This window comes from Trachypithecus francoisi, unplaced genomic scaffold, assembly GCF_009764315.1.
Source record: "Trachypithecus francoisi isolate TF-2019V2 unplaced genomic scaffold, Tfra_2.0 Lachesis_group5, whole genome shotgun sequence".
NCBI lineage: Eukaryota > Metazoa > Chordata > Mammalia > Primates > Cercopithecidae > Trachypithecus > Trachypithecus francoisi.
The window spans coordinates 32,053,476-32,068,214 of record NW_022681470.1 but is presented as its reverse complement, the minus strand read 5'-3'; the positions used below and the strand labels follow the sequence as shown (position 1 = coordinate 32,068,214).

Sequence of the window (14,739 nt, the reverse complement as noted above, 5' to 3'; positions counted from 1 at the left end):
TCCAGCCAAGTTACAAGTCAGAGGAAATTGGCCCAGACCTCACCTGCACCCTGCCAGTTCTTGCTGGTACATGTGGCATTGTTAAGGAAGTGGAGGGCACACTCACTTCCAGTGAGGACACAGGACAGCTTTCTAGACTACACTGTCTCTGGACTGCAGAGACTGCTCCTTGCATCAGTGCCCTCCATACTGCCTTAATGTCATTGTCTTAGAGAAGACCAGCTTGTTAGAAAACCACTTAATAGGTAGCTAATTTTACTTTGCTCCAAGGAGTCCATAAAATGAAGGAATGAGACCAGTGTGCAAAGCCTGTTCACACTCCAACATTCCCAGTCCATGAACCATGTAGCATCCTTCCCCACTGAGTACTGAGTCTCACACCCATCTGCTTTATTGACATAGACTGTACCATGGGTTGCTTGGATGAGAGGGCTGCTGAATTTTAACTGTAGATTCTTCTCTTCTCCAGTGGGACGATTAGACAGCTCAGTGGTGCCCAACACTGTGACAGAATTCACCATCACCAGACTGTACCCAGCTACCGAATACGAAATCAGCCTCAACAGCGTGCGGGGCAGGGAGGAAAGCGAGCGCATCTGTACTCTCGTGCACACAGGTAGGCATGTCTCCCTGCTGTGTCGGGTCAGGACCCTGGCTGAGGATCTGGGTGAAGTTGTTCGGGCTCATACAAAGGTTCTGGAGGCTGAGGCTCCATTTCGGGGTGCTCCTCTAACTCACTGTGTCTTGCAGGGCAGTTTGCAATTTCTCTTCCCCTAATATTCCTCTCTAATACTAAAAGTTTAGGGAGTCACTCTATAAGTCTTGCTGGTTTAGGTTAGGAATTTTCGTGGAACTTCCAACATAAACAGTGCCCTTTCACACATGTGATGGAAGTGAATTCTAAAACAGATATCTGAATCATTCATCTGATTTTGTAAAAGACTCAGATAAGAAAATTTCACCTCAGAGAAGAAAAGGGTTGTTATTCCAGTAATGGAATTGGGGTCATGAAATTCATCATCAGATATAGCCAGAAACTACCAAGAAGCTGCCTTTGCTCTTGCTTTGTGCTCCAGGAAGAAAGAAGGCACCAAAGTGGCCATAACTCCCTCAACCAGGACCAAAGCAGTAGAGGTGATGTGGCTCCATGGGCATCCTGGGCTTTCTGCAGGGGTACCATGTACCTCATGTCTCTGACAGGCCCCCTAGTCATATCCAGATGTCCTCTGCATCCTCCATCAGCTCCTGCATAATGACCAGAGGAAGGGAGGTGCAAGGGAGAGACTGGCTTGCAATATGGGAAAGTGGGGAAGGGTAGTCCAAATCCCATGGCCTCCCTCTTGAAAACAAGCCCATACAACGGGTCTGAGGAGGACTCTTGGTAGCACCACTGCTCCTCCGTCTCTGGTCCCTCAGCAAGTACACCATGCAGGATGTGCAAAGATCTGCTGCAGAACTCACTAGCAGGCACAGCCAAAGTTTTCTATTCCCAAACCCTAAACCAAACCTCCTAGTTAAGCCATCATTCCCACAGCACGTGGGAAAATATCAAGCTTGCCTCATTAGGAGAACACCTGGATTTTCTATGGTTGCTTAATTTCCCTGGAGAATGGTATTTCCCAAATGAGGGAAATATACTTTGGAATTTCTCCTATCCCCAAGATAAAAGAGAGCAGCAACTTCAGTCAAAAACTCATTTCTTTAGCAGGGCATGGATGCATGAACCTGTAGTCTCAGCTACCAGGGAGGCTGAGGCAGGAGGATCACTTGAATCCAGGAGTCCAAGGCTACAGTGAGCCATGATCATGCCACTGCACACCAGCCTAAGTGACAGAGCAAGACCTTGTTTCTCAAAAGAAAAAAAAAATTCCTTGGGTTATGAGCAACTAGTATCTCTAAAGCAGATATTTGGTATATTTGGTACACCAACCCCAATGGTGTGCCCATCCAAACTGCCCTCCTTCCAGTCTAGGCAGAGCTATTCTGGCAACTTCCAATAACTAGATTTCCCCAGAATGTCTTATTTTGCTGTTGTTTGTTGTGGTTTTACGTTGAGGTCTACGATCTTACAACTTTTGGAAGTGAGTGCTCCTTCAGGGTGTCATGTTTGTCTCATGGTATCATGCACGTCTCAGATAGATCAAGCCAAGTGTAGTCTAAGGGCTGCATTTGAAGAACTCTTTGAACATGCAGATTAGGGACACAATTCAAATTTTAACATTATGAAAATATTTCCAGGTTGTTTCTTTGTGATAAAGGACATAGGCAAGTGAAAAAATACTTTCAATTAGAGAATAGGGTAAGATCCACAGCAGATCTTGGTTCTCAGAAGTGAATTATATGACGCTTAGGTTGAGCTGATGCCTAAACTATTGTAATAACATCCACTTGTGATAAATTCTAACCTGATGGAAGAGAAGCACAGTAATACAACAAAGGCTTAGAGCATGAGCAAATTAGACTAGGAAGATGATCTTATGACAAGCACACTCTGTTCCTCTAACAGGCCCTTTTGTCCTCCTTACTAAGCCTGGAAGAATCCTTTTGACTCTTAATGCAACAGAAAGAATATCCAGGACTCAGTCCTGAGTGAGACCTGTGAGCAGTGAAGCAATCATCCAATAATCAGATATGACTTTTGAGGCAACCTGACTGAGCTCATGCAGTCATTTCATGGATGGACCTTCTGTGTTCTCTGTCCTGGGGATACTCCTGCCCCTATGGAGTTGCCACCACACTTCCTGAAGCTCATCAACAGAGATCTTTCCACGAGGCACACCTTTACATTTATAAAAGTGCAAATAGCCTGGGAAGTATGATTATCTCGTTAACTAAAAAATTGTAACAATTTCTGTGGGTTCTTAGTTGCTCCATCTACATTTAAATGTTGAAAATTCATTCCAGCCATACCTTGAAATCCTCTGTAGTACCTGGCACAGTATTCTGCACATAAGAACTTAATGAATTAATTAAAAGGAAGAGCTGGGGGCAATTAGGGGAGAACTGGTTACTTGAGAGAACGGGGGCAGGGAGAAAAGGAAGAGGCTGATGGAACCAGAAGAGGAGAAAGGGAAGAGGTTTCTGCTCACTTCTTTGTTTTGTAGAGTGCAGCAGCAGTCGTGTACCATGAGTGGAACTTCTGAGATCATTCCCTGCATTTCTATCCTGCAGCTCCTCTTACTTATAACTGATCATCTATTCTGTTTCAGCCATGGACAACCCTGTGGATCTGATTGCTACCAACATCACTCCAACAGAAGCCCTGCTGCAGTGGAAGGCGCCAGTGGGTGAGGTGGAGAACTACGTCATTGTTCTTACACACTTTGCAGGTGGGTGTCTGCAGGCCTGCAGATCAGGCAGGTGGGAATGGTGGGAATTGGAGCTACAGACCAGTATGATGTGAATAAACAAAACATTTTTTCAATCCGAAGGACAGATTAGAAATGTTCCTACTTCAGGTATACAATGAAGCCCTCAAGATATGCCCAAACTCTAGGCTGGGCGTTGTGGCTCATACTTGTAATCCCAACACTTTGGGAGGCCAAGGCAGATGGATCACTTGAGGTAAGGAGTTCAAGACCAGCCTGGCCAACATGGTGAAACCCCATCTCTTCTGAAAATATGAAAATTAGCTGGGAGTGGTGGCGCACACCTGTAGTCCCAGCTACTTGGGAGGCTGAGGCAAGAGAATCACTTGAAGCCAGGAAGTGGAGGTTACAGTGAGCCAAGATCGTGCCATTGCACTCCAGCCTGGAGTCATAGCGAGACTCCATCTCAAAAAAAAAAAAAAAAAAAAAAAAAGATATTCCCAAACTCTGCAAACTGTATCAAATCTAGGAACTGAGAAAGCTGAATCTGAAAGGTACAAGAAAGGCATGTAACCAAGGGCAAGTACAAAATCAGAGCAATAGCACTAGGAGGACAAAACTCAGAACAGAGCTAAGACTTGCCCCCAAAATGCGACAAACAAGAAAGCAGGCTTTTCTAAATATTTGCAGAGCAAGAAAAACACTGAAGATATAGGACCAAGTTTGGAACAGATAGTACAGGATAACAGGTGACAAAAGATTCAGGACAGCTAAACTCTTCTGTTGTTTTTATCTTCTCTATTCACATCCAGCCCAACAGGTTTAACTAACACAAAATCTTGAATTTCACTGTCTTCTGCATCATGCTTGTTCACCTTACACCAGTTGAAGCTGAACAGAACGGAGAAGCCCAAAGCAAAATAGTACTGAGTCCTTCAAGTCTCTAGGCTTAGGGAAGTTCTTTCCCTGCCTACATCAAACATGTGATCATGGAATTGTTTTGGGTTATATTCAGGAATCCAGAGAACAAAGACACCAGAAGACAGAAGGCAGGCAGATGTCTTGGTTTTCAAAAATGGCAGAGAAAGCCAATTCTGTAAGCTGCAAAGAAGTAAACTTATTGTCAAATCTTAGGAAGGTAAAAACTAAAACAGACAATTACACAACTTGGGAAAGGAATTACTGATTACCATATATCAGCACAGGTTCACTGAGAATAAGTTTTATCAAAACTACTTTATGTCATTGTTTTCACTGACAAATCTGGTAGTTCATTTGTATTTCATCAAGGCATTAGAAAACCCCACTTATCACTCAGTCCTTAGTTAACATGGAAAAATACATGAAAGGTCATATTTGGAGTTAGCTGGGACTGTCGTTGAATGAATGACCCTCCATGAAGAAGGGATATCATTACTATGGATATGTCCTAACCCCTCTGTGAGCATGCACAATCCATGTCAGTTCCTGTCACCCCTCCTTGCATAACATGATCCCGCATTTTCAAATAATCATCATGCTTTCTCAAGCGTCCATGCATTTGCACATGCTATTTCTTTCACCAGGAAACTCCCCCACTTGTCTGCCTAGAAAACCCATCCCTCAAGTCTTGGTTTCAACCCTATCTCTTCTGTCAAAGCTTCCCTGAAGGCAGTCAGACATATCTGCTCACAGACACAAAACACACAACTCCAACATAGCAATGAACTTCCATTCATTCCACAAATACTCTTGATGCCCTCCCATGCGCCATACACTCTACAAGGCTATAAGGATTCAGAAACAAAAATTGAGTTCTCATCTTTGTGGAACTCACTTCTAATGATGTTGCAGAGAAGTAAATAGTTACAACTTGATGTGAGCAGTGTATGCTATAGACATGCACAGAACACCATGGGCCATGTCCAATGGGCTACTATGATTGGTGTCAAGCTGTGGAGGGAAAGAAAGAAGAAAAGTCTCAGATAAAGTGAAAGAAGAAAAGGTGAAGAAAGGTAATTTCAAGAAATAAGAGCAGACTGTGGGCATTTGCAGAGATGTGAGAGTGTGAGAAGTCTGAAGAACTGCCATAATTTGGTATGGCTGGAGCATTGATCAATGGCATGATGTGCAAAGGGGGACATTAAAAAGATGATATCCTTATATATGCTCTTCCAAAGCTTAAGCATTAGTTTGAATTTTAACTTGTTTGTATAACTTTAGACCACAAGAAACTTGAAATCTCAAAGCCCTACCTAGTCTGAAAATGTGCCTAGCAAACTGTTAAACACTAAATAATTTCCAAGTATTCTAATTGCGCAACAGAGGAGTTGACCCTGAACTAATGAACAGTTTTATCAACAGCTTGAATGAATTCAGAGAAGACATGCTTACCAAGTTTGTGTATAAAACAAAATTGTGATCAATAGAATCCAAGTTCAAAAATATTTTAATAAACTGAAACAGTGGCCCAAAACTCAATCAACAAGGCAAAATGCAATAGAAATAAATGCAAAGCTCTGCCCATGGTTATAAAAAATCAACTAACAAAATTGGATTGGGAAGTAGGGGGAGTGGTTACAAAGAAAGTCTTTTATTAGCAATAATCTTGGCATGTGACAACAATATCACAACGCATTCCCAAAACCTAACTAATAATTTAAGTGGCACAAGTGCAGACTGATCCTGTTTATTTCACTTGTCAGTACCTCTCAATTATTGTTCTCAGTTCTCTGAGTTTTGGACTTTAGCAGGAACACTGATAAACTGTTACTTGTTCAGAGAAAAGTAGACAGAACTGTGAAGATTTTTAAATTGTCACATAAATGTTATGGGAAGTAGGGGCTGAATTTTCTGTCCAGTGAAGAGAGAACTTGATTAGAAGGATGGTGGAGAGGAAGGGGTCATGTAGACAAAAGACTAGATTTATCCTTTATGACTCCAGAGACCTGAATAGAAGTTATAGAGAAGACAATTTGACCTGCACATAAAGAACACTTTTTTTCAATTACAATATAAGAGATGAGAGGGGAATCCTTGCATGGAGTAAGATACTAAGCTAGATAACCTATGAAAGATTTTTTTCCAAAATTCTCTAGTAGTAAATCCATGTGAAATGCCTTTGGATTTGGTAGGTCTTTCTTAAACTGAGTAGCCTTATTCAACCCTTATTCATATTCATCTGAGTTCAGTTGCTGGAGAGACCATCCTGGTTGACGGAGTCAGTGAAGAATTTCGGCTTGTTGACCTGCTTCCTAGCACCCACTATACTGCCACCATGTATGCCACCAATGGGCCTCTCACCAGTGGCACCATCAGCACCAACTTCTCTACTCGTGAGTACATGGTCATCTACATACCCGAATCCCTGGGGACTTTTGTGGAAATGACCAGTTTTCTTGTGGTGGACTAGATTATCACCTGTAGGCTTTGGACAGAGCAGCTATGAGCTGTTCTTATTTGGGCTGACTACAGCCCAAATTCAGTGAAACTGAGCTGCAATTTTTGGCCAGCAGACACATGTCTTTTTCTGCTCTCGCCCTGGGTGACAGCAGAAGAACCAGGTCAAGAGAGGTCTGTACTTGGAATGCATCTGCCCCAGAAAATTCTGATGGATATTAAAAGACTAGATATCTAGGAAAGAGCTGCTGAGTAGAGTGATGAATAGGAGAAAGTAGACAAGGTAACATGTGGAAACACAAGTTCACGAGTGAACGAGCAGACATGAGAATGTATCAGGGTCAGGATCTCAGGCATAGAGGGTCAGTGTGGAAGATGTCACACCCAAGCCTAGAGGCCCTGTGAGGGAAGGGGAAGTAGCTGCAAGAATGATCGTGGTACTGTATGATTATCATCTGACCCAGGAGCACCCTTTATGCTCCTGTCCAAGCCAGAGCGGGGGTTAGCATCTGAGCAATCCCAAGACCAAAGAGGTGGGCAAACAGATACCCATGCCTGAAATCAAGCAGGGGGAGGAGCTGGAGAGGCAGGCATGCCCTGGCACTTTCTCCTCTTTGTAGTCCTAGACCCTCCAGCAAACCTGACAGCCAGTGAAGTCACCAGACAAAGTGCCCTGATCTCCTGGCAGCCTCCCAGGGCAGAGATTGAAAATTATGTCTTGACCTACAAATCCACCGATGGAAGCCGCAAGGTGAGATTTTGCTGGAAAGGGAAAAGACCATTTCTCCCAAGTGAGGTCATGTGGAAACTGACTAGTGGAGTGACCATGGGACGTTGGAGGGAGGGGGAAGGAAGGAACCCACAGGGAACTCATCAGCTTCCCATCAAGGATACCCAGCCTGCTGTTGATGAGACAGCCCTGGTCTGCAAGCCAGAAGATTTGGATGATAGTCTTAGCTCTACTATTACTCTCTCCGTAAGTTGAGGCAAAGGACTAAACCTCTTCAAGGCTTGCTTTCTTCTCTAGCTAATGAGGGTCTCTACCCCTGCAACTTCACTGGGTTGTGCTGGTGCTTCCAATACAATGACACAAAGTACATTGGAAACTCCCAAGTACACGATATTGGAATAATTTTTCAACAACAGGACGGAGGAAACATGAGCTGGATACCAAATTCAATGGCTTTTATGCCTCTTGATAAACATTAGAAAAGTGGTATCTGTGTAGCCTACAGTAAAGACAAAACAAATTTTTGTTTTATTTCATCAGTTGAAACAGTTCATCCAGAACACTGATTTTCAAGTTTTTGTTAGTGAAGCAACCTCTTTTTAAAGGGAAATCATATGCAGAGTTAGTCTCCTTGATAGAAGTAAGGAGGACTTAACCAGGCACGGTGGCTCAAGCCTGTAATCCCAGCACTTTGGGAGGCCGAGATGGGCGGATCACGAGGTCAGGAGATCGAGACCATCCTGGCTAACACGGTGAAACCCCGTCTCTACTAAAAAAATACAAAAAACTGGCCGGGCGCGGTGGCTCACGCCTGTAATCCCAGCACTTTGGGAGGCCGAGACGGGTGGATCACGAGGTCAGGAGATCGAGACCATCCTGGCTAACACGGTGAAACCCCGTCTCTACTAAAAAAATACAAAAAACTAGCCGGGCGACGTGGCGGGCGCCTGTAGTCCCAGCTACTCGGGAGGCTGAGGCAGGAGAATGGCGTAAACCCGGGAGGCGGAGCTTGCAGTGAGCTGAGATCCGGCCACTGCACTCCAGCCTGGGCGACAGAGCGAGACTCCGTCTCAAAAAAAAAAAAAAAAAAAGAAGGAGGACTTGGATCCCGCTTCCTGAGCTCTTTCTCTGCTCTCAAGCAAGTCCAGTGCAATCTGAAAACTTCTAGATTCAATAATGCAGGTATCTAAATTTATCCCAGTGTGCATTCCTGAGATAGGAGCTAGCCTAAATCTCACATGGGAGCTCTCCTCTCTGCTTATTGGTGCAGTAATCCTTATTGTGGGATGGAGAGGATGATAATGGCCATTGCAGTACTAACCTAACTGCCCATAGGATTTGAACTTCCCTTCCCTACTTTCCCCAATTGCAAGCCAGTTGCTCCCTTCCACCACCCTTCCTTTGGCTCATCATACAGGAGCTGATTGTGGATGCAGAAGACACGTGGATTCGACTGGAGGGCCTGTTAGAGAACACAGACTACACGGTGCTCCTGCAGGCAGCACAGGATACTGCGTGGAGCAGCATCACCTCCACCGCCTTCACCACAGGTGAGGGAGCATGGCCACTTTGATGCCTTCTTCTCCACTTCCTGATGTTTGGCTCCTCAGCAGCCTCTGCTGAGACTTGCCCTGGGAGCAGTTTATCAAAAAAGCTCAATTACCTCTTCCTTCTTTCCCCCTTTCCAATCCCCTACCCTACCAGTAAACCTCTCACTAACAAAGTAACCACAGGAAGCAGCAGCACAACACCCTGGTCCACCCAGACCAATTAAATGCACCAAGTAAAGACATCAGGTTCTGGCTGGACGCGGTGACTCACACCTGTAATCCCAGCACTTCGAGCCTAGGCAGCCGAATTACCTGAGGTCAGGAGTTTGAGACCAGCCTGGCCAACATGATAAAACCCCGTCTCTACTGAAAATACAAAAATTAGTTGGGCATGGTGGTATGCGCCTGTAATCCCAGCTATTTTGGAGGCTGAGGCAAGAGAATCACTTGAACTCAGGAGGCAGAGGTTGCAGTGAGCCACGATCATGCCACTGTACTCCAGCCTGGGTGAGACTCCATCTCAAAAATAAATAAATAAATAAAAATAAAAAACATCAGGTTCCTCCTAGTTCAGATTTTCTGCAAGTGTTTTTCCAGCAAAGTTTATCTTTCTCTTCCTCCTTCCTCTGCTACCTGTAATCAGAGACTCACTTAGTAAAAGCAGCAGTAGTAAACCCTCAACATTAAACCTGCAGCTCTTCTCCATACACAAAGCACTTTTACATTCCTATGGTCTCACTCAGTTCTTGTATAACAAGTGGTCAGGAAGGCCTATGATCCCCATTCTACAGATGATGAAACCAAGGTTCATGGAAGCCAAAGACTTACATGGCTAGTAAGTAGCTGAGTCAGAACTTGAACCCAGGTCTTCTACTTCTAAATGCAGCTGTTCCGGCTGCATTCCCTCCTTAAGTCAGCAGAAGATACTTGAAAAACGCCGCTAAAGGATTTTTTAAAAGTCCTAATATCTATAACAGGAAATAACCTAATACCTGACTTTTGAGAATTACTTGCCAAGTACTGTTTAACTGAATTACATGTATTATCTAATGTAATCCTCACAACAGCCTACGTGGTGTGTATTACCATCTCTATTTTTTACAAATGAAGAAATTGGGCCCCAGAGAGGTGAAGTAACTCACCCAAGATCCCATAGCTCTTAAGTAGGGGAGCTGGAATTTGACCCCAGATGTTTCAGTTCTGGGGTCTATGCTATTAATGTTTCTCTCTACCACCTCCCACTGTGCCTCTCTACAGTCCATAATGTGAGGCTGCCAAGCCCTGACTTTGAATTCTCTTCCTGCCCCACATTATGGGGTTATGGCTGTGCATACATGTGAGGCAAACCTGAGCATGTCCCATATACTCAGCCACATTCTGCCTGCCATGTCAGAGCACCAGAATGACTGGATTCCTGTCCATGCCCCAGAGCCTCTTCCTCCATCCCCAGAAAGGTGAAAGTTCCCCATCCCCACCAGGTGTCTCCCCCACTACACTTGTTCTAAATGACAAAGCAAGACACTGATCAGACATAAGAAAATGTCCTCAGTAGTTCTATAGAGTGCTGAGATTGTGAACAAGTCCTTTTCTTCCTTTTTTTACACCTTTCAATATATCACAAAGTATCTTCAATGAGCATATTAACCAGAAAAACAAATGTTCTAATTAAAAATAATAATAAACTTTGGGCACACAAACAAGACATGAATTGAAGATGTATCTTTACCAAGTGGAATTTAGAAGACACTTGATCTCTTTTATGGGGCTGGAGTCAATTATGCTCCCCCTCCATGCTCTTTCAAAGATGTCTGATCTCAGAACTAAGGTGTTACCCTCTTCTTGTTAAGCCCTTCCCTGCACATTCTCAGGTTAATTAAAGAGGCCTCCATGGTCCTCTTTTCCACGCTACCACTTAAAGACCCACGGGTTGGAGCTTTCCATTGAATTAAGAATTTCTTTTCTATAAAAAGGACACAGATGACAGACACTTAAACCGAGCTCCCAATTTGCATATTTATTAGGTCTAAATTAATCATTTTATCCCCAAAATGCATGGGTTTTAATGTTTGCTCAGTGTAGTATGGGCTTTTAATTCCCACCCTGGTGATGCCACAGCTAGCAGTTGTGAGCAGTATGACAATGTGCCTGAAGTCTCTGTGGCATTTTACAGCTGTGCCTCACTCCAGACCCACCTGGGCTGTAAAAGTAAACCAGCTTCTGTGCCCCTCACTGCCCTCTCTTAGATGCAGCTGCGCCAAGGGATGTGCAATTTTTTGGATCTGGGATCCCAAATCCAGCGGGGGCCTCAGTAGGATCAAATAAGCAGAAGATTAACAACACACATGGAAATCGGGAGAGGAGGCAGAATAATGACTTCGTTTGGTGGACAGTTCAGGGGACCAGCAGGATGTATTTAGGTTGTTTATTTGTTTTTACAAGACTCCAGTTGACACCAGGCTCTTGGGGCATGACCAATACCAACTCAGAAAGGGGAAAACAAAAAAGCCCAATTTCCTATGCAGTGAGTGTAGCTACTGACTGAGCAGCTCCATGTAGTTTATATTATTACTTCTGTGTTACATGGCAAAGATATGTCTGTGTTTGGAAGCTTTTGCAGTTTTACTGGAAAGCTCAAATTTAAATGTAAGTCGCTGATGCATACCAAACTCTGCTGGCTTTGTCTTGGAGATTTATCGGAACTCATTGAAATGACTGGTTTCAGAATGAAAGATTCTTGGGCAGAAATAATGCATGTGAAAGTACCTTGCACAAAGCCTGGCACATTCCAGACATAATAGATGGTGGTTAAATTGAATAGTCAAATCTCAGCTGCAGAGCAGAGAAGAGGGGTCTCTGATAAAACAAAGCCTAAGGCGATTTTTAATACCCCTTGTAGGGATAGCGCAGGCAAAGAGGTATAGCCTTCAAGAGTACGATGCCCAAATTCCCTCTAACTTCAGGCTCTGCCAGCCACCTCAATGCAAATTTCCCTGAATAAATTCCACTAGGCTACATAGTCATTTGCAGGTTAATATTAATAAGCTCTCATTGCCTATGCCACCTCTCTATCCCAAAGTTTTCTACTTCTGCCCAAGGGCAAATTTTATTAAGGAGGAAGAGAATACAAGGGTATCAGCTTCCAAACTTGGTGGGGTGGGAATGGGGACATTGCCAATAAGGAAAAGCAAAATTGAAGAGCAGTGTATCTTCACTTACATGCAAGACTGGAGTGCTGCCAGTTAGGACCCCACAGGCATGAACTACTCTTGCTGAGCAAGAAGTCTGAGAAACACTAGAAGCCTCCCAGGTGATCGCAAGCCAGGACTAATGGATTTAGAGGCTAATTTCTTTTTATCAATTAGCATCCTTTTCAACTTCATTGACAGTACCTGAGTTTGCCACTTAGCAGTATCCTACTCTTAGGATGGGTTGATATCAGCTCATCATTCTGAGCGTTATCTATGCCTTCTCTGATGAAACAACAGAGCTTAAAGTTTGGCCCCAAAGTTGCCTCTATCCACTGATAAACCTTCACCTTGTCCTGAGTGGACCGTAAGAGGTTCATTGTAAGCAAGATGCCTACCTGATGGCCTGGAAAAGAGTTAAGATGTAAAAAAATAATAATAAAACCAAAAAAGAGAAGAACAGAAAAGAACTGGCACTCACAAACCCTCAAAAACCTCCTTTGATCAAGATGTCTTCCCTTGTTGTGTTTCTGCCACATAACGTAAGTCCATTTCATTCTTTCCATCATGCTAACAGCTTCCTGTCCTCTTGTCTCTGGTGTTTGCACAAGACTCTGGAGGGAATTAAATACAAGTAGTATGGAAGAGAAGAAAACATGGATACATTATTTATAATTTACTGTCGCCTGAAATTTCATCCAAGGTCTACTTGTCTTTTAGAGATATGAATATAAATGAGGAAACAAATATTCCCCACAGAGCAGCCAGGACTTGGTGAAATGATTGTCTGAGAGGCAGTTTCGTTGTCTCTTTTAATACTATAAAAAGCAAACAAAGTTCTCGTTAAAGCTTGCCCTAAGAGACAGTGAGCACTATAAAATAGGTTATCTTGACCTTGAGGTTAAGTGAAAACAATCATTTGCAGAGGTACCCAGAGATGGATAATAAGAAGTTTTCTTCTATTACCTTTGCTCCAATTCTTGCCCTCCCACATCCAGGCTGAGCTGTTCTGGGGGCTTTTTAAGAAAACTTTGGAGTCTAACACAAGATTCAGCTTTTGAGGTTGTGAAAATTAATGAAGATTGGCAAACACACGCTCTGGAACAATAGATGGCAGATCATGGAAACTCACATACTTATCAGATAGACATTCTAGTTAGAAAGGAAAGCCTCATGATCACTATCCACAGCTGTCTATCCTCAGATATGCCACAAATCCTTTTCACCAAAGTGAAGAGGTGATGGGGCTTCTCTCTGCTCCACTGTTTAGAAACAGCTTGAGTTCTTGCTTTATTAAGACAAACAAACCCCTAAAAGGAGAAGTCTACCTTCTTTCTCTGGGACCCGGCTGTGGAGAAGGAAGTAGGGCACTAATTATTCCATTTGAACAAACCATTTCCATGCATGTCCAAAATTAATAGAAGGATAGGTGTCAGATCAGAGGTTTCAATTAATCACACTGCACAGTTTATCACACAGCACCCATGTCAATCTCCAACAAGGTCCCAGTTTGTAATTACTCATTTATTTCCTTTTACCCTCTTCTCCTCTTCCACCTTCCATAGGCAAGCATTCTGATACATTAAATTTGTGTCCTTTTGTTGTATTTTTGAAAAATGTGTTATTGTAAAATTACTTTGAGTATATTTTAAATATGTATAAACGGTATTGGGTTACATAATTCATTCCCTATTCTCATAGTTTTTGCTCAGCACTGTTTTTCAGACCCATGTGCGTTGTCATACATCTAGATAGTCTTTTGCTTCCAACTGTTGCAAAATACTGCATGGTGGGCACCCATCTTATTTTATCTCCCCATTCTCCTGAAAATGGACATCAGATTGTCTCCAACCTTCCACCACCACAAATGGTGCTGCAGTAAATACTTTGTACATGTCCACTTATGAATCACTAAGGCATTGCCTTCTGGAATATATGCCCAGAAGAGGAATTGCTGGGTCATAGGGAATGTGTTTACATAGTTTAAATATGTACTGCTCTCCCACATGGCTGTACTAGTCTACACCCCCTCCAACAGTGCACAAAAGCTCCTATTTCCTAATGACATGTATCATTCCAAATGCCTTGACATGGCCCAGCTTTGTCATTTTTGATAATCTCATAGAGATAATTGATATCTCATTTTTTAGTTGAATGTCTTTAATAATTAGTTTGAGTTTAAACATCTCTTCATATGTTTATTAGTCTTTTGAGTGTTATTTTCCTCTAAATTGCCTGCTCATATAGTTTGTCAATTTTCTTTCAGGTTCCTGTACTAAATATTAGCTATTATTATTTGAGCTTTTGAAACCTTTCTTAAGAAGTCTTTCTCTGCATGTCAGCCAAAAGGTTTTCTTCAATGTGTTCTGCTATTAACTTTCTAGATTTATTTCTTTATATTTAGTCTATTTTATACTGGTATTAGTTGAGGATACAGTTTCCTTTTTCTTTCTATAGTGAACCAGTTCTCCTAACATCATTTATTGAATAATCCATCTGTTCTGTATTGGTTTGCGGTGCTTCACTGTATATTAAGTTCCCATATGTACATGGATCTCTCTTTGACATCTGAACTCCCTATTCTACTC

General features: G+C 42.9%; 1 protein-coding gene across 3 annotated transcripts in view; it reads left to right on the top strand.

Annotated features, from left to right (window-relative positions):
• Positions 1 to 14,739, top strand: part of TNR (tenascin R) — a 425,799-nt gene that overhangs the window by 380,604 nt on the left and 30,456 nt on the right. For all 3 annotated transcript variants that reach the window (XM_033199012.1, XM_033199011.1, XM_033199013.1), the window contains 5 exons: positions 470 to 616; positions 3,210 to 3,329; positions 6,479 to 6,622; positions 7,307 to 7,437; positions 8,834 to 8,966. In XM_033199012.1, coding sequence (XP_033054903.1) covers positions 470 to 616; positions 3,210 to 3,329; positions 6,479 to 6,622; positions 7,307 to 7,437; positions 8,834 to 8,966 — 675 coding nt within the window. The remainder of the gene's footprint in view (positions 1 to 469; positions 617 to 3,209; positions 3,330 to 6,478; positions 6,623 to 7,306; positions 7,438 to 8,833; positions 8,967 to 14,739) is intronic.